Source organism: Bufo bufo, chromosome 3, assembly GCF_905171765.1.
Source record: "Bufo bufo chromosome 3, aBufBuf1.1, whole genome shotgun sequence".
Lineage (NCBI taxonomy): Eukaryota > Metazoa > Chordata > Amphibia > Anura > Bufonidae > Bufo > Bufo bufo.
Genome location: NC_053391.1, coordinates 595014790 through 595039529, shown reverse-complemented (window position 1 = coordinate 595039529; position 24740 = coordinate 595014790). Strand labels below are relative to the sequence as shown.

Below are 24740 nucleotides of genomic sequence, written 5' to 3'. Positions count from 1 at the left end.
ACATAGGGAAGCGGAAATCACACGGATCATTAAAAGATAGAATATGCCAGCAAAGTGCAGACCACTGACACACACTGAAGTCAATTGGTCTGCAAAAACAAAAGCAAAAGGCACACAGAATGCATCCATATTTTGCGAATCTCGTGTGAATGTCATATGCATGAGGCTTAAAAAAGGAGAGGATTACACACATGCATGACCACCCCTCTATCCTTTCTTAGGCCTCATGCACACGACCGTATGTATTTTGCTGTCCACAAAAAACGGATCCGCAAAAAATACGGATGACATCTGTGTGCATTCTGTATTTTGCTGAAAGGAACAGCTCACCTTTAATAGAACAGTACTATCCTTGTCCGTAATGCGGACAATAATAGGACACGTTATATTTTTTGGCGGAACAGAAACACGCACATACGGAAACGGAATGCACACAGAGTAACTTACGTTTGTTTTTTGCGGACCCATTGAAATGAATGGTTCTGTATACGGTCTGTAAAAAAAACGGAACAGACACAGAAAGAAAATACGTTCCTGTGCATGAGGCCTTACTCTGGATCTGGCCCCAGCCTTGTATGATGGAGCAGGATTCGGAGGACAGCCGTTCTCCAAGTAGGTTGGAGTCCAAGAGAATATCCTTTGTATATGCAATAAAGTAGAAAACCCTTTTAAGTGACACTCAGGAAATGTACAGGGCTGTATTGGTAGATACCCTCAGCTTCTTTTCACACGGTTTAAAGGGCATCTGTCAGCAGATTTGTTCCTATGAAACTGGCTGATCTGTGCTCCCTCTAAACTGCGCGGCCGTGCAGCAATTATTGTGACCCGGCTCACAAGTTTATAATGTCCACTCAACGCGCCTCTCACCCTGCTGGCAAAATGCCCACACTCATGATGACTTACATTACGTTCTCGTTCTGTGTGCGACTCATCAGGATTTGGAGAATTGGCAGAGGGATACCACGGGGAGATCATGGCACCAAGGCTGATGGAGCAGGAGCTGGACAGGTTGGTCATTGGTTCAGTACCAGGCTGGTGGGGTCTCGGCTTACAGGGAACCCTGCCCACAGAGCCTTTAACGTCCTGACGTTGACTAGTGTCAGGACATTCCTGCGCGGCGCTCCAAGCTGGCCACACCTCCTTCCTCATGCCTCACTGCTGCTACTGGAGAGGAGAACATGTGCAGCGCTGCAATAGATGGGAAAAGACGATGGAACGGCATCTTCTTAGACCTAGCCCCCCCCCCCCCCCCCCCAGACCTTTCCAAATTGTTAAAACGGCGTGTGAGATCCCCAAGGGCCAAGCCAAGTAATTGTAAGTATTCATGGGCAGTATTTTTCATGTCAGAGTATGCAGAGACTGTGCCGCACAATATACAGTATACCTCTACACTGTGTAGGGGTCATATTTTCCAGCATGTTGTAACCTCCATACATTTGCTGTACAGTATACATTATAATCCCTGCACCATGTTGTACAATATACATTATAATCCATACACCATGCCGTACAATATACAGTATAGTTCATTCACCATGCCGTACAATATACAGTATAACACCTTAACTGTGGGGTTATGCTATATATTGTATGGTATGGTGTATGGATTATAATGTATATTGTACGACATGGTGTATGGATTATTATGTATACTGTACAGCATGGTGTATGAAATATAATGTATACTGTACAGCATGGTGTATGGATTATAATGTATATTGTACAGCATGGTGCAGGGATTATAATGTATAGTGTACAGCATTGATTATACTGTATATAGTACAGTATGGTGTATGAACTTTACTGTATATTATACAGCATGGTGCAGGGATTATAATGTATAGTGTACAGCATGGTGTATGGATTATACTGTATATAGTACAGTATGGTGTATGAACTTTACTGTATATTATACAGCATGGTGCCGGGATTATACTGTGTTGTACGGGATGGCGCAAGGGTTATACTGTATATTGTACAGCATGGTGTATGGATTATAATGCATATTACACAGCATGGTGCAGGGATTATATTGTATGGGATGGTACAGGGATTATACTGTATATTGTACAGCATGGTGTATGGATTATATTGTACAGCATGGCGCAGGGATTATATTGTACAGCATGGTGCAGGGGTTATACTGTATTCTGTACAGGGGTGCAGGGGTTATACTGTATGCTCTTTAATGTGGCAATTAGGTTTTCATATCGCCCACCTTTGATGGTGCTGTGCCCAGTTCTGAGCAAACCCCGCTCAGCAGCTGCCAACTCTTAGAGGGAACACTGCCTGTTCCATGTGCACCTGGCAGCTGAAGGCATCTGTGTTGGTCCCATGTTCATATGTGCCCGCATTGCTGAGAAACATGATGTTTTAATATATGCAAATGAGCCTCTAGGAGCAACGGGGGCGTTGCCATTACACCTAGAGGCTCTGGACTCTATGCAACTGCTGTGTTCTGGACTGTGATCGACAGGACCAGGTGTAATGATGTTTTCACTGCCTGGTCCTGTTGATCAAAGTGCAGAGGGCGCGGCAGTTGCAGAGAGAGCAGAGCCTCTAGGTGTAACGGCAACGCCCCCGTTGCTCCTAGAGGCTCATTTGCATATATTAAACATCATTGTTTCTCAGCAATGCGGACACATGAACCTAGGACCAACACAGATGCCTTCAGCCGCCAAGCGCACATGTAACAGGTCAGCCAGTGTCATAGGGACAGATCTGCTGACAGATGCCCTTTAAGCACAAGGTTATAACTCTGTAAATGGACATTTCTACAGCAATGAAATCTAAAATGCAAACAACTGCGCCACTAATTTAGTATTTCATATGTTATCTGTTTACAATGTTGGTGAACGATTGTTTTCTTTAGTCCTAATTCTTTGAGTATAACGTTTTCACGGTTTTCCGTTTCTCAGGGAACTCCCAGGCCTTGCCAAGAACTATGTGATGCGCATGCTGTTTCTTGAGCAGCCATTGCCCCAAGCAGCTGTAGCTTTGTGGGTGAAGAAAGAAAGTCATAAGTAAGAAATGTCTACTGATTGACTAACACAAAGGGCTTTTAGTTTGCAGTTTTGGTTTGTTATAGCATGGCAGTTGGCAGTGCATGATTTTTATTGGGTTAATCAGAGGCTAGTTTAGCTACATTGCCAATATTTACCCCCCCCCCCCCCCCAAAAGGGGCATTTGTATAAAGCATGGTAGAACAAAATGGGGTGACCACAAAGTGCATAGAGAGTAATCTTCTAGAAGAAGAAAAGTAATTTTATTAGGAAAAGTCCTACAGTCATATTTCTCCAGTCAACTATTCAAGACTTTAACCCCTTCATGCATTTGGACCTAACTGTACATCCAGATTGCATGTAATTTAAGGCAATTGGACGTACCGTTACTTTCAAACTGCTACCCAGGGCTGTGACACTATAAAGTGTCACAGCCCCGGAGGCTCCACTCTTGCCAAGAACAGAGACAAGGGAGAAGCCGCAAGGAACCAATCAGAGTGGTCCCTTGCCATGAGGGCTCCGATTGGTTAGTCAGTGCAGACTAACCAACCGGAGCGCGGCAGTGGTAAAATGCCGGTTTCAGGCTCTGATCTCCACTCGCAGCCTGAAATCAGGCATGGCCACCTTGTGCCCTTGATGCCATCAGTGCCACCCTGCGCCTCCATTGTGCTCCTCATCACCCCTGCAGCCCTCCATGTGGTCCCCTTGTGCGGCTGTGTTGGTGGCGGCTTAGTAAGGGAGCTGCAGCCATCAGCAGCAAGTGTCAGCTGTAACGGCTAAGATTGGTGCTGGCACCGATCTCGGCCATTTCACCCGTTTCACGCCCGCAGCATCTATAGGGTTATAGAGGGAATTGCTGTTTTTTGTCACCTCACCTCCACAAAAAAAAAAATATTAAAAGGGATCAAAATGTAGCCCAAAATGTTACCAATAGAAACTACAGCCTGTCCCGCAAAAAGTCTTCACACAGCTACATTGGTAATTTTTTTTTATAGATGTTACTATATGGTAAAAATATAATTTAGTTTTCCCCTACGCCCGTGACAGCACCCTTGAGAGACCGCCTCCATCCAGGACAGGAAACGGAAACTTTTGTGGAGAGATCTTGAGGGGCTCTGCTCCTGTAGCACCCAAAAATGGGGTCTGAGTCCTGGCACCCCCGCCAATCAGCTGTTACTGCTCCCGCCATCTCTCACAAGCACAGAGCCATACACAGTACTGCGGCTGTGCTTGGTATTGCAGCACAGCTCCATTAACGTCAATGGGGCTGAGCTGCAACTAAGCCATGTGACCGATGTATGGTGACATCACATAGCCTAGGAAGAGGCCGCTACACTCACCGAGCGCTGGCCTCTTCTAATAGCTGATCGATATTGGTGACCTATCCTGAGGATACCGTTGGTCATCAGTATTTATCACCCACTTTAAGCTTTTGTCTTCAGAACAATGGGCTAATGGTGTGTCCAATACAGTTGTTGTTAAGCTTTTGTCTTTAGAGGATAGATCATCAGTTAAATGAAAGTGCAGAACCCCTTTAATAATCAGAATAATGCATGGCTTGAGATGTGGAGCCTAGGGTTGTTGCGGGTATCGAAATTTCGATACCCAATCGATACTTTTGTCCCGGTATCGATACGATACCGGGATTTCCGTTTTTTCGATACTGGGCTGCGCTTCTGCGCAGTCTAGTATCTCTGAACATGAGCGCGCTGCTATCGGCGCGCTCATGTTCTCTCTCAGCAGCACGGGGAGAAGGAAGCTGTCCTCCCTCCCCCTGTGCTGCTGCCGCTGCCACCAATGAGAAGAGAGGGGCGGAGGAGGGGCGGCAATGAGAAGAGAGGGGCGGAGGAGGGGCGGCAATGAGAAGAGAGGGGGTGGAGGAGGGGCGGCAATGAGAAGAGAGGGGCGGAGGAGGGGCGGGCGCACTGCGCCACCAATGATAGGATTACTATCGGAGCGATGGGAGGAGACATCAGCTTCACTAGTGGGCGTTCCTTTTCCCTGCGCTGCGATTGGACAGCGCTACAGCCAGGGAGAAGGAACGCCCACTAGTGAAGCTGATGTCTCCTCCCATCGCTCCGATAGTAATCAGCAGCATGTGGAGCAGGAGAGGAGACAGTAATGGGGCACTGCGGGCGAACGGAGCGGCGCCCAGGACTAATGGTGAGTGCTGAGACATCGCTGGGCGCCGCTCTGTGTGGCCTAATAGTGAAAGTCTGGACTCATATACAGTAGTCAGTCTTTAACACATACAGGAGGCGGGTGCCGGCAGCAGAATCGCATTGCCGGCACCCTGCCCCTGACAGGGAGCTGCGATCAGCGGCAGTTAACTGCCGCTGATCTGCTAGTACCCGCCTCCTGTATAAAGGGGTAAAATCATTGGTGGTGCAGTGTGCCCCCCCCCTCAATCCCCCCATCCCATTAAAATCATTGGTGGCACAGTGCGCCGGCCCCTCTCAACCCTCCAGTATTAAAATCATTGGTGGCAGTGGCCACAGGGACCTCTCCACTCCCCCTCATTGGTGGTGCAGTGGCAGCTTCTGATCGGAGCCCCAGCTGTGTAAGCCTGGGGCTCCGATCGGTTACCATGGCAGCCAGGAAGCCCTGGTTGCCATGGTAACATCCCTGATGCTGTGTGCACAAAGCACAGAGCAGCAGGGACAGTGTGGAGTCCTATTCACCCTGATAGAGATCTATCAGGGTGAATAGGAAAAGGGATGAAAGATCCCAGGTTCTAGCCCCTAAGGGGGGAAATAGTTATTAAATAAAAAGTGAAAAAAAAAAAAAACACTAAAATATGAAGTATAAATCACCCCCCTTTTCCCAATTTCACATATAAAATATATAAATAAACATATTACATCGCCACGTCAGAAAAGTCCAAACTATTAAAATATAAAAAAAAAATCTAGGTGGTGAATGCCGGAACAGAAAAAATAAAATAAAAACTGCGCGATTCGCCATTTTTAAAAATGAGGAATGCACGTGGCTTTTTTTGTTTATTTTTTTCGCGTGGTATCGAATGGTATCGAGTATCGCAATACTTTTTCATGGTATCGAAACCGAATCAAAAATTTGGTATCGCAACAACTCTAGTGGAGCCTGACCGCAGAGTGAGATGGCTGCATGAGCTGGCAGCTCCACACAGACCTATCAGCAGTATCACAGGGAATCGCCAAACAGCAGGCAGAGATGGATAAATTCCTCCGTAAAGCAGCGGCTCCTAATCCAAAGCGCAACTCCAAGATGGCGCAGCTTCCCACCTCAGATGCAGATGGTGACTCCGACACAGATGCGGACAGTCTGGCTCCACGGGCAAGTGATCAAGAGCCTAGAACTAAAGCTTTTTTAGAGAAAACAATATTACATGCCCTGAACCCGATGTTACAGGAGCTATTGGAGATTAAAAGAGAGATTCACTCCATAGGCCATAAAGTTGACCAAGTAGTTAAGTCTCTGATTCACTTAACTTTTGAGACATGTTGGGGCACATGATAAAAGCTCAGGAAACCCAACTTAACCGAGCTTTTACGCTAATAGAGGACATGGAGAATAGAAGCCGCCGCAAGAACATCCGAATTAAAGGCCTACCAGAAAAATATTCCAACGACATGTTGGAAGCTGTGGCGCGGCAAATATTCACTTCACTCCTGGGACCAGAAAGAGCCGCCAAAATTGTAGTGGAGCGCATACACAGAGCCCTGCGCCCCACACCCAAAGAGGGAGAACAAGCCAGGGATATCATTTGTGGACTTCTTAGCTTTGTGGACACAGCCGCCATATTGCAAGCCAGCAGGTGCAAACCTGCATTACGATAGGAAGATCATATATTCCACCTTTATCAGGATGTCTCACCTACTACACTGGTGAAGAGGCGCATACTTCGTCCCCTTCTCCAGAGGTTGAGAGAGCTACAGATGCCATACACGTGGTTATACCTGTTCGGTCTGGCCATACACAAGGATGGCCGCTGGATTACCATCCACACGCCAGAGGATCTTTCAGCCGCCTGGGGCAGAATAGGGATTCCACCTAGGGGTGGGCGATATGCGATATAAATTTGTGCCACGATATATATTTTGTGCATATCGCCTATATCGCCGGACCGCGATATGACCACGGAGCGGTAGTGAATGATCGCGCTCTCGGCGCGCACCATATTCTCCTGAGCCAGCACAGTGGAGAAGGAGGGAATCCCTCCCTCCCCACTGTGCGCGGCTGCCGCTGGCCACTAATAAGAACAGAGTAGGAGGAGGAGGGGAGGGACTGTGGCCACTGTGTCACCAATGAATGCCTGAATACCAACGTATCGTTCATGTGCCGGCCATATCATAGAAACATAGAATGTGTTGGCAGATAAGAACCATTTGGCCCATCTAGTCTGCCCAATATATCTGAATCCTATGAATAGTCCTTGGCCCTATCTTATATGAAGGATGGTCTTATGTCTATCCCATGCATGCTTAAACTCCTTCACTGTATTTGCACTACCACTTCTGCAGGAAGGCTATTCCATGCATCCACTACTCTCTCAGTAAAGTAATACTTCCTGATATTACTTTTAAACCTTTGCCCCTCTAATTTAAAACTGTGTCCTCTTGTGGTAGTTTTTCTTCTTTTAAATATGCTCTCCTCCTTTACCGAGTTGATTCCCTTTATGTATTTAAAAGTTTCTATCATATCCCCTCTGTCCCTTCTTTCTTCCAAGCTATACATATTAAGGTCCTTTAACCTTTCCTGGTAAGTTTTATCCTGCAATCCATGTACTAGTTTAGTAGCTCTTCTCTGAACTCTCTCTAGAGTATCTATATCCTTCTGGAGATATGGCCTCCAGTACTGCGCACAATACTCCAAGTGAGGTCTCACCAGTGTTCTGTACAGCGGCATAAGCACTTCACTCTTTCTACTGCTTATACCTCTCCCTATACATCCAAGCATTCTGCTGGCATTTCGTGCTGCTCTATTACATTGTCTTCCCACCTTTAAGTCTTCTGAAATAATTACTCCTAAATCCCTTTCCTCAGATACTGAGGTCAGGACTGTGTCAAATATTCTATATTCTGCCCTTGGGTTTTTACGCCCCAGGTGCATTATCTTGCACTTATTCACATTAAATTTCAGTTGCCAGAGTTCTGACCATTCTTCTAGTTTTCCTAAATCCTTTTCCATTTGGCGTTTCCCTCCAGGAACATCAACCCTGTTACATATCTTTGTGTCATCAGCAAAAAGACAAACCTTACCATTGAGGCCTTTTGCAATATCACTTATGAAGATATTAAACAAAATTGGTCCCAGTACAGATCCCTGTGGAACCCCACTGGTAACATGACCTTGTTTTGAATGTTCTCCATTGACTACAACCCTCTGTTGTCTGTCACTCAGCCACTGCCTAATCCACTCAACAATATGGGAGTCCATGCTCAATGACTGCAGTTTATTGATAAGTCTTCTATGTGGGACAGTGTCAAAAGCCTTACTAAAATCTAGATATGCGATGTCTACTGCACCTCCACCGTCTATTATTTTAGTCACCCAGTCAAAAAAATCTATAAGATTTGTTTGACATGATCTCCCTGAAGTAAACCCATGTTGTTTTTCATCTTGCAATCCATGGGATTTTAGATGTTCCACAATCCTATCCTTTAATAGGGTTTCCATTAATTTGCCTACTATTGATGTCAGACTCACTGGTCTATAGTTGCTCGATTCCTCCCTACTACCTTTCTTGTGAATGGGCACGACATTTGCCAATATCCCGGCCCCTATGACTGCATGCTGCGATCCGCCGCAATTAACCCCTCAGTTGAGGGGTTAATCGCGCGGATCACAGCGTCCTGTCAGAGGTCGGGTGCCGAGAATGTTCTTCAGTCTCTGCATTGATATATATTGCTTATAGAACATAACTTTTACTATGCAATTTATAAAATAATACCACCGTAGTGGTTCACCAGTGAATAGTGATAGAACAAACAACAATAATCAAAGATAGACAATGTTCCTGGGAGCTGGTCGTGGATATACCTATAAAGGTAGCCGGGGTCCAGGACAGGGACCATTTACAAATTTGAAACCAACAAGCAGGAAGATGCCCCCACCCATGAATTATGAGTGTGTGGACATCTTTTTGGCTGATGGTGACGAGTGAGCTGGAGAGTTTAGAGGGAATGTCTCCCCGCCACTTCAATCTGTCTCGAAGGGAGATGTCGGCACTTACTGCCCTGGAGAAAGATAAATCCATCATTATTAAATCATCAGATAAGGGTGGTAATGTGGTCATCCTTGACCATGTAGCTTACCAGACTATGTGTCTGGACCTCCTAAAGGACAGGGAGGGGTATAGGGTCCCTTTTTATGAGGATCTTAAGATCATTTTGACTGATGCCCTAACAGACAGATTGATTTCGGCGGCTGAGTACGACTTTCTTCTGCCGGCTCACTCCACCATCGCTACCTTCTATGGATTACCCAAAATCCATAAGGGTGTGACACCCCTTAAGGGACGCCCCATCGTCTCTGGGGTTAACTCCCTAACCCAGAACTGTGGCATCTACGTTGATCGCGTGCTGAGGGAGTTCGTCGTGTCCTTACCCTCCTACACGAGGGACACTATGGACTTCCTCAGCAAGATTGACGCGATCAATGTGGACAAGGACTGCATACTGGCCAGTATAGATGTTGAGTCCTTGTATAGCTCAATCCCACACACCAAAGGGATATCTGCCACAGAGTATTACCTGAGGACGAGGGATATCCACTGCAGAGCACATAACAGCTTTGTTCTCAGACTCCTGGAGTTCTCTCTGACCCACAATTTTTTCCTTTTCAATTCACGGTTCTACCACCAGCTCAGGGGGACGGCAATGGGGAGCCCTTGTGCCCCCACATATGCCAACCTCTTCCTGGGCTGGTGGGAGGACACCTGCGTGTTTCCAGATGCTGTGACCTGGTGGTCTGACAAGATCACCTTCTGGACACGTTATATAGATGACATTTTCGTGATTTGGAAGGGTGGGTCAGAGGAACTCCGGGAGTTTGTGGGGTCCCTTAACTGCAACGACGTTGGATTGCGGTTCACCTTTGAGTTCGACTATCACTCTATTTCTTTCCTCGATGTACGTATAACCAGGGAGGGAGAAAAACTCACTGCCAACATGTTTAGGAAGGACACCGCGACCAACTCGTTGCTGCATTGGGAGAGCCATCACCCGCCACCGCTTAAACGCGGTATACCAAGGGGTCTGTATCTGCGGACCCGCAGAAACTGCTCTGAGGGTGAGGCCTTCCATACTGAGGCTAAGAAGCTGCAAATGAGATTCAGGGAGAGGGGCTATCCTCAAACGGTCCTTGGAGGGGCATTTCAGTACGCCGCAAGCAAGGAACGTGCTGAACTCCTTGTTCCCAAACCAAAGGTACAGAGTGGACAACAACCAATACGCCTGATATCTGTATTTGACTGCGCAAACGTGGAAGTAATGTCGGTCCTGAAAAGGTACTGGCCAATTCTTCACATGGACCCTGACCTGAAGGATGTGCTGACGAAGCAACCGAGTGTCACCTACAGGCGGGGGAGGAGTATAAGAGATCGTCTAGTCCATAGCCATTACACCACACCAATTGGAGTGGGGACTTGGCTGGACCGGAAACCTTGCGGGATGTTTAAATGTGGCTCCTGTAAAGCATGGGCCTTTATTTCCACCGAAAAGTCTATTGTTTGCTCGGTCACTGGTCATGCCTATGTAATCAGGGATTTCTATAACTGTAGGAGCAAGGGTGCGGTATATATATGCCAGTGCCCTTGCCCCATGGATTACATAGGCAAGACCATTCGAGAGGTCAGGCGTCGTATCTGTGAGCATGTGAACGACGTGGTGAAGAAAAAGATCACACCCGTCGCGTCACATGTAATTGATGTTCATGGCGGTGATCCCAGATGTCTGCGATTTTCGGTCCTGGAAACCATCCCATTGTCACCAAGGGGTGGAGACTGGGACCGTAAAATCCTCCAGAAAGAGTGTGTCTGGATCCACCGTTTTAGATCCCAGGCACCACTAGGGATCAATGAGAGACTCACATTTTCTTGCTACCTGTGATCTTTTCGGGGGGTGGGTTTCTATATATATATATATGTACGTCTCTCCTCTCTCTCTGTCTAACAAATTACGCCACGTCGGTAATCGTATTGATGGCCAAGATGAAAGAACTTGGATACATTTTGTATCCGGATTGCACATTAGCCATCTAATGTGCCACAGGTGTCACCTTTATCATAGGGTATACACCATAGTGAAAAGTATGATAGTGAACTATTAGTACCCCTCAAACTCCATTTCTCGTCCCCCACTATTGATATGCCATAACATGCACTATTATGCCAGATGAGGCTGGTCGGATCTATGTATAGTTATGTAGCGTCGCCTTGCCTACCGTGCTGCCTCCTTTGACATTTGAGTTCTATGTATTGCTAAAACGATGCGGCCCATAGACCGGATGTGACGCGACCTTGCGTTTCACAGAACAGGATGTGCGTTCCACCTGGGATAGGTATCACACAGACCGGAAGTGACGCGACTGTGCGTTCCACGCGACCGGATGTTGTCGCAGAGTGCGTTCCACCTGGTCCGGCCGGCTCTTGGTGATGGGAGGTATGCACCTGGCCTTGGGAGGGATGAACTACACATACATGTGGCTCTCAGGCTGGAAGCGAGGCCGGCTGTGGTGCCTCACTGTTTGGCATAAGCTGACTTTGCATGCCAATTAGCGCTAATGCTCTACAGCGGGTAAGTGGATATTTAGGGGAATGAGAAAGAGTGAGTGTGATTGAGAGGAGGAACAGGACGCCACCAGGACGCAGCTTAATATGTAAGTAAGGACCATCTACAGGGAGTTGATACTATCTCAGTATGTAGTGGGTTTCACATTATATATGGTTTTCTGCTCACAGCTTCCTGGGTGAAGTACTGGCCCTTATCTTGTGGGCACTTTAGCCTCCTGACTGCACAGGATATTAAGTAAGTGCCGATTGAGAAGGAGATATAGGGGATATTTATATTATATCCAACATCTGAACTTAGAACATGTTTATCTCTTACAGGTGGGACATATTAAACGGGTCCCTTGGTCCTATGCTTGTCATCATCTGCGTCTCTGGTCCTGTTCCCTCAACTATATTTCAAGTATCTTTGATTTATCATTTGATTGATGGTTGTATCTTTGATCATGTATGCCCCCTGATGAACCTAGTAATAGGGGAAACGCGTAGGGGCTTCTGTGGAACCAACCTGGGAACGCACCGCTCTGATGCCCCTGTGTTTGGTTCCTTTTGTCTAGAGGTGATATCTATCCAATTCACCTATACATTGAACTGGTCTTTATCTATGAACATCCCTGTTAGTATTCATTTACTAGGGACGTATTATTACACCCGTCAGCTTCCTGGGGAGCACATTTTTGTTATTTTTGGAGAGGAGGGTAAACGCAGGGCAGTCAGCCCAGGAACGAGGACAGGGAGTCTCCACCATTAGGGGACGTCCCTGGGCTGAGGTTTTAGCCAGGGAGAACATAGGGAGAGTATAGATTTGCCAACTGCTCCCCTCAGCTGCCTTGTGTTCACTCACCCCTTTATAGGTATATCCACGACCAGCTCCCAGGAACATTGTCTATCTTTGATTATTGTTGTTTGTTCTATCACTATTCACTGGTGAACCACTACGGTGGTATTATTTTATAAATTGCATAGTAAAAGTTATGTTTTAAAGGGATCAATACTGCTGGACATTATATCTTGACTTTATGACCCTTCTTTATTGATTTATATTGATTAAGCTGGACAACTATATTGCTTATAGCATTAGCACAGACCTATGAGAAGAAGGAGCGCCCGGCGGCCACGGCGCACGTGAGTATAATGCTGCTCACTAACATACCATGGCAGCCAGGTCTTTAGTAGCATCCTGGCTGCCATGGTAACCGATCGGAGCCCCAGCATTACACTGCTGGGACTCTGATCGGAACTGCCCACTGCCACCAGTGATGGGGGGGAGGAGGGGGACCCTGTGGCCACTGCCACCAATGAATAATACTGGGGAGGGAGGGGGGGTGGGTTTGAGTTACCAGAGGGGGCTGATAAGAGGGAGAGGCTGGGGGGCGGATCAGGGGCTGGGGGGCACATGAGAGGCTGGGGGGCGGATCAGAGGCTGGGGGGCACATGAGAGGCTGGCTGCCATGGTCAGCTCCCCGCTGTGTGTACTATGCACAGGGCAGCAGGGAGAGTGTAAAGTCCTATTCACCCTAATAGAGCTCTATTAGGGTGAATATGACAAGGGTTCTAGCCCTTAAGGAGGCTAATAAAAAGTTTAAAAAAAATATAAATCTTAAACACCCCCAAATATAGAAAACAATATATAGCGAAAAAATTATATCGCCATATCGCCCACCCCTAATTCCACCCATGAGCATACCATCTTGGATGCCGATTTCAGATGAGGTCACACTGCCGGACCTACACCAATTCCATTGAGGGTCGGTCGGATCTAGTTAAATAACTCTGATTGCATACGGGCCCCGGCGGCACCAGGAATGAACATAATCTCAGGGATAAGGACCAGTGTCATGGCTCAGGACGCTATCCTCCCCCACAATTTCTGCACCCTCCTGGGTGATGTGGTCACACATTATACTAACTGAGATATGCCCTATTGTTATGGCTTATGCACTGGTATATGTGTGTTCCCTTACCCTTACCTGTTTCCTGGCCCTTTTGTTATTGTTTTTGCTTTTTTATGTATACCTGTTTGTTTTTTGCCTTGCCGGTATTTCTCACAGACATAGATGACATTTCCATCTACCATTTTGACAATTGGCAGACTTCATAATTTGCACATATAATGTTAGAGGTTTGAATGCTCCCACGAAACGCAGCCATCTGCTATCCTTGGTAAAAATAGATAAAGTATATGTGTTAATGCTACAAGAGACGAACTTTAAAACGCATCAAATCCCCAAATTACCTACCATATACTTCAAGTCCAGGTTCCATCACACCAATGACACCTCAGCATCCAAGGGGGTATCTATCGCATTTCACAGGGATATTCCTTCTGTGCTCACATCACAATACCAAGACTCGGATGGCAGGGCCCTTTTCTTGAAGGGTAAGATTGGCTCTACTATGTACACGTTCGCTAACCTATATGCCCCAAACACCTGACAGATTCACTGGATTATGGGAAGGCTAGAGATGCTGCAAGCATTTGCAGTAGGTCCCATCATAATTGGAGGAGACCTCAATCTGGCACTAAACCCTAGATTAACATACAGCACAGTCAAAAAATATTCTTAGTCGACTGAACAACCGTCTGCAATTACTGGGTCTCTCGGATGCATGGAGAACGTTGCACCCGACAGATCTAGATTGCACATTGTTCTCCAAAACACATAAAACACATCAGCGAATTGACTTCCTCTTTACACATGATATCACCTTACCGGCCCTAAAGAAAGCCAAAATAGGCCCAACCACTTTCTCGAACCACGAACCTGTATTAATACAACTAACAATCAAAGACTTGCCTAGGAGGGATTGGACCTGGCGTCTTAATGAAGCATTACTAGATGATAAACAAGAAATGGACCTAATGAACCACTATCAGTTCTTTTTTGATACAAACTCAACACCAGCCATGACAGAACCCATAATCTGGAAAACACCTAAAACCTATATGAGAGGGCTATTTATAGCACTTGGCACACGGGTAAAAAAGGAGGCGGGAGAAAATGATAATGACTCTTATCACAGATTAGAGACCTAGAAAAAATGCATAAAAAAACCTCCCACTTCTAATTTACTTGAGGAATTGTCTAAAAATGCGAGAGCAATTAAAACTACTATTAAACACAAAAATGGCTAAAAATTACTTTGTTACCAACAAAAAGTTTATGCTCATGGAGACAAAGGAGGCAAGCTGATGTCGGCTTTAATCAAGAAGTGTAGAGAAAAAACCTTTTATATCCTCAATTACCTCCCAGACAGGGAGCATGGTCACTCGTATTTATGAAATACCAGCAGCATTCAAAGAATATTACTCTTCTCTATATAATTTAGCGAATCAAGATTCCCCTTCAAATCTCTCCAACAAACAAACCAATATATCCGCTTTCTTTGAGGGGCTGGATCTCTCTACAGTCTCAGAAGCAGATAAACAAACACTAACCCAACCGATTCCAGTACAGGAAGTAAAAGACACAATGCTCTCCTTCCCTCTAGGAAAAAGCCCAGGATTAACTCTCAGATACTATAAAAAGTTTCAAGACATTCTCCTACCCCGTCTCACTTTACTATGCAATAACCTACTCACAGGGGGTCACCTCCCACGACCAGCGCTGGAAGCCCATATAACAACTCTACCTAAAGAAGTAAAATATCCTAGCCTATGCTCTAGCTATAGGCCCATCTCACTGTTAAATATTGACATCAAAAACTGGGCCAAACTATTAGCTAGGCGACTGAATGGAATTTTACCCAACATAGTGAAATCTGATCAAATGGGATTTGTAAAGGGAAGAGAGGGTAGGTTTAATGTCATACACCTGTTAAACTCGATATATCTGGCAAGGTCAAAAAAAAGAGACTGGATAGCGGAAGTATTAAGGATACGCGATTTTGAAAAACTGAAATGGACCCTGGCACAAAATCTCTCGAAATACAATGATATTTGGGACGCTTGGAATAATTACCTGACCCTGGAAAAATTTGCATATTTGTATTCAAGTCCGAATATATGAGTCTGTTAAACTGATTACTGATAACAACCCTTTGTTTTAAAACAGCTATTCATATTAATTAGCCAAATGACTGGTACTCATTTTATGTTCTTCCTTGTTTTTGTTGTTTGTTCTGTTTATACTCCCCTTACCCCTCCCCTCTACTATCCTTAGCATATGTCTCTCTTTTTATTTTTATTTCCGATCCCTAATATGTATCTCTGATCGAAATTTTACATCCAACATATCCTGTTTTTAAAAGGTGCTTTACGCTTTGAAGTGACTGAACTTCAAACATGCACTTTATTACTTTGTTGTATAACGAAATTTCTTTGATAACGAAACAAAGAGAGAACACTTAATTGTTATAAAAATTTATAATAGCATTTTGTTTGCTACCAAAAATAAAAAATTTACAGAAAAAAAAAACCAAAAAAAACAAACCTCCTCTTGTGCTTGTAGGCACAGACGCTGAGAAGGCATTCGACAGGGTCGCCTGGGACTTTATGCACTATACACTGCGGCAATTCAATCTTCCACTCCAATACATAGAAGCAATCTTCACATTATGCTCGACACCATCTGCACGAGTTAGAGTCAACGGAACCCTGTCTCAGTCTTTCAACATAACAAATGGCACGAGGCAAGGCTGTCCTCCTTTCCCCCTCCCTATTTATAATGACAATGGAAGCATTACTTCAAAAGCTCAGACAGGATGATGTCATAGAAGGCTTTACCCAGAACTTAGACACACATCTCATATCTGCCTTCGCAGATGATCTATTATTACTGATCTCCAACCCAAACACTGCAATGCCCAGGCTATTGGATCTTTTCCAACAATACGGCAATATATCAAAATTTAAAATAAACTACTCCCAATCGGACCTTCTGAATATCTCTCTCGCCCAATCCCAAGCAACCCTGTTAAGCCAAACTTCCCTGTTTCATTGGGCAGAAAACTCCATAAAATACTTGGGGGTGCAAATTCCAAACAAATTAGAAGACCTGTACTAACTCAACTTTCATCCCCTAACACTTAAGATATCTAGACTACTCAAGGAATACAACTTTCCATACTCTTCTTGGATGGGCTGCAAAAACTTAATTGCAGACATACATCCTTCCCCGAATTCTCTACTATTTACAGATGTTATCCATGTACTTGCCTGAAACCTTTTTCACTACCATGCGGAAGTACCTCTCCTTCTTTTTGTGGAGAGGAAGGAAACAGAGATTATCATACAAGATACTCACCCTTGGGCCTCCCTGATATCAAACAGTATTACATAGCGCTCCACCTGCAAAGAGGACTCGTACTGGCAGCCACCACCCCGACAGATCCATACCACAAATCAGATTTAAGGATGTTGGGCCCTACATACTCAAAAATCCTGTGGTTACCAGACTACAAAGATATCCAGGCCCTCTCCTAATACATTGGTACAAGGCACTGTTATGGTACGGAAATCCCTTCAACATTCCAATACAATCCTAAAGGGCATCTCACCACTTTTACCGGCTCGTCTGATCCCACATGCAGTAAAAAGAGACAAGATAATTATGATCTCATTCTGGTAACAACTAAAAGATATGAGTGTAGCTCCCTGTCTCTCCGCTAACAAAATTCCAGACTTCACTAAACTACAAACATTCATTACACCATCAGAAGTCAATTTCCTGCAATTTGAACACTTCAAAGCCACACTATATCCCATAATCAAGTCAACAGACCATTATCATGGTTTGAACAATTAATCCTTCTCCACGAAAGCAAGAAGCAAAAACTCTCTTCTCTCTACTCACATCTTTCACTCACCGTTCAGCGGACCCTCCTCCTTTTCTGAAGGCTTGGGAAAAAGAATTGGACATAACGCTATCCGAAGAAGATATAAGATTTATACTGCTGCACTCTCATGGCTTCTCAACGTGTTAAAATACAAGAAAATTATTACAAGCTCTTATCCAGATGGTTCGAAACCCCTGACCTGCTATATAAAATGGGATTATCAGTCTCGAATAAATGTTGGAGATGCCAGTCGCAAGTTGGAACCTTGAGCCATATTTGGTGGTTAGCTCCTTCTGGACAGAGATCCAAAAGTATATACGGGCACTTAACCCATCAAACATAACTCTGACAGCAGGATTGGTACTATTGTCTCTACCTTGATAACATCATCGACCTTCCAGAGGCTCTTTGATAACGCACTTATTAGCAGCGGCTAAAAGCTTAATCCCACTGTTATGGCTGCAACCCCAACCACCTTCTGAACAACAATGGTTTCAAAAAACACACCAAATCTGTCGTACGGAGGAGCTGACCAGTTGGCGGACCAATAGACATGATTCTTTCCTAAAAATATGGGACCCCTGGTTGCAATACACCAAAATGGCTAACTGACTCAGTATCTACATTCTATATCATTCTCTACCCAGATGTAATAGCCTATTAGGTTGACAGGTGTACAGTACCTGACTGACATTGGGCATACAGTTATGATGATGGAGACATCTCACGCCACAGATTGCAATAATTTTTAGGAGAGTCGTGCATATAGCAAGGGATATTAATATAATGCCATATAGTTCCACGACCTATCCACAAGAACGGACCCATTTCTTCTCTACATGTAGAAGGAACTCAGAAGAATAGTGAAATAAGGCAACGTTTTTCTACAGTTTTTCTATTGTTTTCTCCTGTTCCTCTTCCACTAATCGCCCAGATCTGCCCAGAACTGTCATATGTAGTATACAGTATTACCATCTCATAGGTTATCTTTGCGGGAACCTGAAACGCTATGCATTGTCATCTTACCATAATGTGCATAAATGGATCTTGAATAAGGCATAAGGAAGACACTGACAAGGCAATGTTGGACAATGTAAATTTTTTTACTTTGTTCTATTTTACCTTTTATCACGAATTCTCACAAATGTCTAATTCCTATTTGATTTACATGTACAACATAATTGTCTATTGTTTTGTTTAAAAACAATAAAAACTGATTTGACAAAAGAATAATGCATGGGCTTTATTTCATTTAATGCCCTAGGGAACATGAGGAGAACACACAGATTCTGTCTGGACTGCGACTGTGGCACACACAGCAACTTCCTGGGGGGCTACAAGGACTCATTCTAAATCCAATTTTCAGAGAAAATCTGAAAATTGCTCTGCTGGGCGGGTAAGGACAATTACCTTTCTTACACTCGTTTTCACATATTCATGAATTTGTGGATGATTGTCAGCTTTCTTCCTAGCGTAAAAGTGGCGACATATTCCCTTTACACAGAAAGTTCATACAACCCGGCATAAATGTTCTAGGACAGGGATGCCTAACCTGCGGCCGTCCAGCTGATTCAAAACTACAACTCCCAGCATGCCCGGACATCCTACAGCAGGGCATGCTGGGAGTTGTAGTTTTACAACAGCTGGAGAGCCGCAGGTTGAGCATCCCTGTTCTAGGAGAAATACCCAAGGTTATTCCTGATATGCATGGAGGCATTTGACACTCACATTGTCAGTCCAGTATTACAAAGCCAACACGGCAATGTTTTTGCTCCATGGTCCATATGGGCATTATATACTTCTTTTACCTTGTTCTGCGGTATAGAGATTGCTGATAAACCTGTACTGTACACTCTGGCGTGTGATATTCTAATTAACAGTATATTGATCCATCTTGGACATTGGGGGCATATCGCTAGGATATGCAACGAATGTCTCATGTCCTTAGAACAGAGCCTGCAAAGTGCAGGAGTGCGCACCGCACGTGTGCCTCTGCCCTCCATACGTTTTTACAGGAGTGCCGAAAATAGACGAGTGGTGCACTTGGCTATTTTTGAAAGTCCCATTGAAATGAATGGAAAACGCATCACGCAAGCGCCGCCACCGCTCCATTCACTTCTATGGGGCTGACGGAAATAGCCAAGCCAGTGCTCAGCTATTTCTCGTGCATGGCATTGGGGGACACAGCACCATGGGTATTCGTCCAACTACCACTAGGAGGCACTAGACACAAAAAGTGTTGGCTCCTCCCAAGTGGGCTATACCCTCTCCACCGGCACGAGGCTATTCAGTTTTAGTCTAGTGTCCGTAGGAGGCAGACCTGTCCTGCTTTTTTTGCAGGTCCTGCTGCTCTTTTATTTTTATTCTTTTTTTTCTCTCTTCTGCAGGTCTCGGTGATCTCCACCGTTATACCTGCTGCAGGCTGGTGCTCCATCGTTTTCCACTTTAGTTGCCCCCCCCCCCCCCTGCGGGCGCGTACTTCGGTACAATCGCCGGTCACCCAGTCCCCACAGACTGCATCTGCAGTGGCTTGCTGGCATTCCCACGGTTCCCGTGTTCAGTCTGCCAAAGGGGTGACCCTGCGGCGCCCGAAGACATCGGATGGTGAGTATATTCCTGTGTCCCTGCCCCAGGGTTAGGTTCCCTCCTGTGGCCAGGGGGGTGGGATCCACCTTAGCCGGGGGTTCTGGGAAGCCTCCATCTTCCTCCAAGACAACCCCTACTTTTTTTTCTTGGTGGAGGGGTTATATTCTTGTTTCCCCTCCTTTTCTCTTCCCCTTTGGTTGTTTTTTCTCTCCTCCTTGGCCACACAGTCTTCTCCCCGGCCTTCTGCCGGGACTAGGCCTCATCTTCCATGGCCCGTTCCCGACTCCCAGGTGCTCAGTTTGCCCTGATCCGCCAGGCGTCGCTTTTCCCCCCCTACCCTCCTCACCTAGTTTTGTGGGTCCGGAGGGCCCTCGGTCGGCCGCGATTCGCCCCGCCCCCCTCGCTCCATTCCCGGCCGCCTCATAAATCGAGGCTCCGGCTTTTGGGCCTGCTAGGCCGCGATCTTCCCGGCCCCTCCTCCTTGCTTCCCGGGCTTTTCTGACCCCGCCCTTGGGAGGGGCTATCTCCTCCACCCTTTCTTGGTCTAACGTGGGTTTTCTGTTGGAGGGGGTGGCTAACCCCCCCCCCCTCAATTGCTTCATTTCTCCTGCAGCCCTCCTGACCACCTCTATAGCTGCTGCAGCACCTCTTTGGAGAACATGGCATCCGGGTCCAGATAAGACGGCCTCTGGCTGCTCTATGAGGGTCTCCTCTCCCAGCCTCTCCTTGGATCGCCACGTGTTTCACGTGCGTCCCCTGTCTACGATGGCTGCCATGCGGTCAGCCTGTCCCTGCTTGTGTGCCGTACCTCTTTCCAGACCCCATCGTGTCCCCTGACCAATCCTTTTGTGTAGGTCCCCCCCTGAATGAGCTCCCTCCCTGTCAAAGCAATGGGAGCCTTGTCCGACCCTCCCAATCCCTGGCGGAGTCGCTGGACCGCTACCTATTCAAATTGCGGCCACCTCTGCCCTCCCAGGGTCCTCCCTGCAGATGGGGCATGCTCAGATACCGGGTCCGGCAAGGGGTAGCTCACAGTACAACCTCGGGTGGTCTCAACAGGGTTCCACCCCTCCTCAGGTCCTCCCCAGGACAGGCCTGAGGCTGGTGACGAATCCTTTCCTGTCACCCCATCCGTTGCCTCTAGGGACACCTCTGCACCAATTCCTTCGGAACAGAGCATCAGGCGGTCTTCCTCCATACAGAAGCCCTCTGGGAGGTCAAGACTAACGTGCACGGAGTCACCTCTCCTACCCAGGGTTGGTATCCCCTCTAGTGGATTTTCGGATGGCGCTCCCCTGACTGCACAGGTAAGGCAGCCGTCCCCGTGTTTAGCATACTGAGTAACCTACGTGGTGTCTCTGGTACGTACGCCTTTTCCTTAACAGGGGGTACCTGCACCACTGCCATAGGCTGTACCTGACAAGCCTTCCTGGTTCCCCTATACCAGGGGCTATGCTCTACACATTTGAGAGTGTTTCCACCGGGTCCCCTTCCTGGTGCTGGTGTTCGCCACTCTATCTCATTACAGGGGGTCCCTGTTCTAGGCAAGCTGTTAGCTCAGGCAAACGCCTCCTGTAGGTTGGTGAGAAAAAGCAATTATAGCTGTCTGTTTCCAGCCGCCTTGCTCCTTTCATAGGTAGAGTACCTACACCTACTCCAGATGCTGAAGCCATTACTCCTGGCTGGCTCTATGGTGTTCCATGCGGCACAATTTTTCCCTTCCGGGCGAGATATACAGGCCGCCTTCAGTTGCCGTAGCAATTGCACCTGTCTGTTCCCAGCCACTTTGCTCCCTTCATAGGTAGAGTACCTACACCATCTCCAGATGTTGTAGCCAATACCCCTGGCGGGCTCTATTGTGTTCCATGTGGCAACATTTCTCCCTACGGGCGAGATATAGAGGCCACTTTTAATTGTCGTAGAATTGCCTCTGTCTGGTTCTAGTGGGCACCAAGCTGCCACCTTGATCCCTTCATAGGTAGAGTACCTGCACCATCTCCGGATGCTGTAGCCGTTACTCCTGCCTGGCTTTATGGCGTACCATGTGGCACTTTCTCTCCCTTACCGGACGAGATATTGAGGCCTCCTCCAATTGCCGTGTCCATTGCACCTAACTCATCATAGTGTGCACCAAACAGCCATCTTACTCCCTTCATAGGTAGAGTTCCTGCACCGTCTCTGATGCTGCAGCCGTTACACCTGTCTGGCTCTATGGTGTACTATGCGGCCTTGTTTCCCTTTTTTTCAGGCGAAATAGAGGGCCTCCTTCAGTTGCCATTGCACCTACCTGATTGTAGTGTGCACCTGTCTTGTTCTTTGTGGTACCGTGTGGCCCTATTTTCCCCTTCCCGGGCGGAATATAGGTACCATTGCTAACGCGGTAGCTGTTGCACCTCTCTGGTTCTAGGGTACATCATGCGGCCACATTGCTCTGATCTTAAATGTAGTACCTCTACCATCTCCAGATGCTGCACCCATTACACCTGTCTGGTCGTATCTCTGCACTACACAGCCGTATTTCTACTTTACAGGTTGAGTACCTGTACCCTCCAAATGCTGTCGCATTCCCAGATGCTTTGACTATGTTTCCACTCTCCTTAGAAGGCAACATGCAGCCACTTTATCTATATTTTAGGCGTGTGTTTGTAGTACCCCAAATTCTGGGCCCTATGGTGCAATCTGTGGCCCATACAGTTTCTGTATTACTGGGTGCTTTCTGCCCCCGGGTTCTAATCTGTGCTGCGGATGTTGGTTCCATCCTTTTGGTTCTTCCATACATCTGCCTCTCCGTTACTGTCGTGCTCAATGGTCTCCTTGTACTTCTCAAGGCACTGTCTACAACAGGCCATCCTGGTTCAGCATGTGCATGGTTACCATATCTGGCAGGGGTGGGCCAGCCCAACCCCCACCTTGTCGGTCTAGTGCTACTTCTGGTAGCTCCAGTATATGGCTGATCTGTTCTGATCCGGCGGGTGGTCCACATACAACCACGCTCCCTACACCATGGCCAGGTGGTTGTTGGCCTTTGTGCTAGGGTTGCTCTTGCCATCTCTATAAGGTACTACGGTATGCTGCGCTCTGCGTTACCCCATGTTATAGAGGAGTACTCACGTTGTTTCTTATTACAGAGCGGCCCATTCCTGGTGGAGTACAGTGATCTCCACTGGATCTTCTACCTTGTTGGGATATGTAGCTTGGTGAGCACCGGCCGCTGCAGCAGTTTTCGGTCATCGCTGGATATCCTCCGCCACACGAAATCCTTCTGGGGTCAACGGCATTTATCGTTGCTGGACGTCCTCCCTGACGGGTCAGGGACAGGACCACTGAGCGCCACACACCTGCTTGGTAGGTGAATTTTCAGCTGATTGCTCTGGCATCGGACAGGGTCCCGTAGTTCCTTCTGGGTCCAGGTGTTCTCGGTATTCCCTTATATTCTCTGCTTAGTTGTACTACATGACAGTGGGGCAGTCCCCTTGGACCTTGCCGTCGTTTGCACCTGTCAGGTACTTTCTCCCCCTGGAAGTTTTCAGTATGCCAGTCGCAGCTGGTTTCTACATTTCTGTGTAGTCTCACCCGACTTTTTCATGGCGACTTCTGCATTCCTTATGTATATGGATGTCTGTCGATTTAGTGGTACATCCCGAGCTGCTGTACTTGCCCTCTCTGGGACAATGTATACAGTTTGCTAGTCACTATTCTTGGACTGCCTAGTTGTCCATGGCCAATGTCCCTTCCCCTATGGTAGTTTCATTTCACCTTTCCTGGATATTCTGGCTTGTGTTGTCTTCTGGTGGTTCAGCTCCTGGTTCCTTGTGAGCCCATATCGGGTACTCCTTTCTGGAGTCCCTGTCCCCGTCCATTTGACCACTAAGGTTCTGCATGACAATCGTTGTTTTTTTTTTGTTTTTTTTTTGGGGGGGGGGGGGGGGGGGCTTCCAATAGCCTTGTGGTCCTCTTGGGATTCGTGTCTCTTTTCCCATCCTCCCACGTCAAGTACCTGGTATTGAGTGGTTTAGTGCTACGGTTTGCAATCCCGCCGTATGCTCTCCTTCGGGAGGGACCTCCTCCTGTTGTAGAACCTTTCCTCCTTAGGCTGTTTGGAGTACTCTCCTTCTACTCCCATGTCTCTCAGTCCAGTGTGTCCCTGCTGAGATTTCCTGGGCTTGTATCTGGTTCCTTTTTTCCCTGATACTTTATATGCCCAGAGTTTCCTCTGGTCTTACGCTTCACAGTGATATCTTGTTTTCAGAGGCTCCAGCCTCGTCTCCTGTTTTTGGGATGCAGGTCTTATCATTCTCTTTTCCTGGCCTTTACCTACAAGGGTTGGTGGTTTCCTCTAGCAGCCTTGGGTTTTCACCTTTCAATAGGGCGCTTAACTTCATCACCTGCCTTGCGGTGAGGGGAGACCTGCTCCCTTCACATGTGAGCCTTGCTATGGCTTCCCTCACTCGTTTGGTTTCCAGTGCTTCCCTGTTTCCTTGCTTTCCTGGCCTGTCAGGGGTTGGCCACAGTTTTTTTTTCGCTCTTTGGGTCTGTGACAATTTAGAGCGTTAGGTAGTTCCAACACGCGGTGCTGTCCTAATTTTTTTCTCCAGCCCTTGGCT

The 24740-nt window shown here is 46.7% G+C and overlaps 1 protein-coding gene and 1 long non-coding RNA gene across 3 annotated transcripts in view; both read left to right on the top strand.

Annotated features, from left to right (window-relative positions):
- Nucleotides 1–24740, top strand: part of GTF2H4 (general transcription factor IIH subunit 4) — a 57051-nt gene that overhangs the window by 2908 nt on the left and 29403 nt on the right. For both annotated transcript variants that reach the window (XM_040425885.1, XM_040425886.1), the window contains exons 3-4: nt 2919–3023; nt 18815–18946. In XM_040425885.1, the coding sequence (XP_040281819.1) occupies nt 2919–3023; nt 18815–18946 (237 nt within the window). The remainder of the gene's footprint in view (nt 1–2918; nt 3024–18814; nt 18947–24740) is intronic.
- LOC120996144 lies at nt 23036–24610 on the top strand. Its single transcript, XR_005777733.1, has 3 exons — nt 23036–23048; nt 23936–23941; nt 24458–24610. It is a non-coding gene; the product is annotated as an uncharacterized LOC120996144 (long non-coding RNA).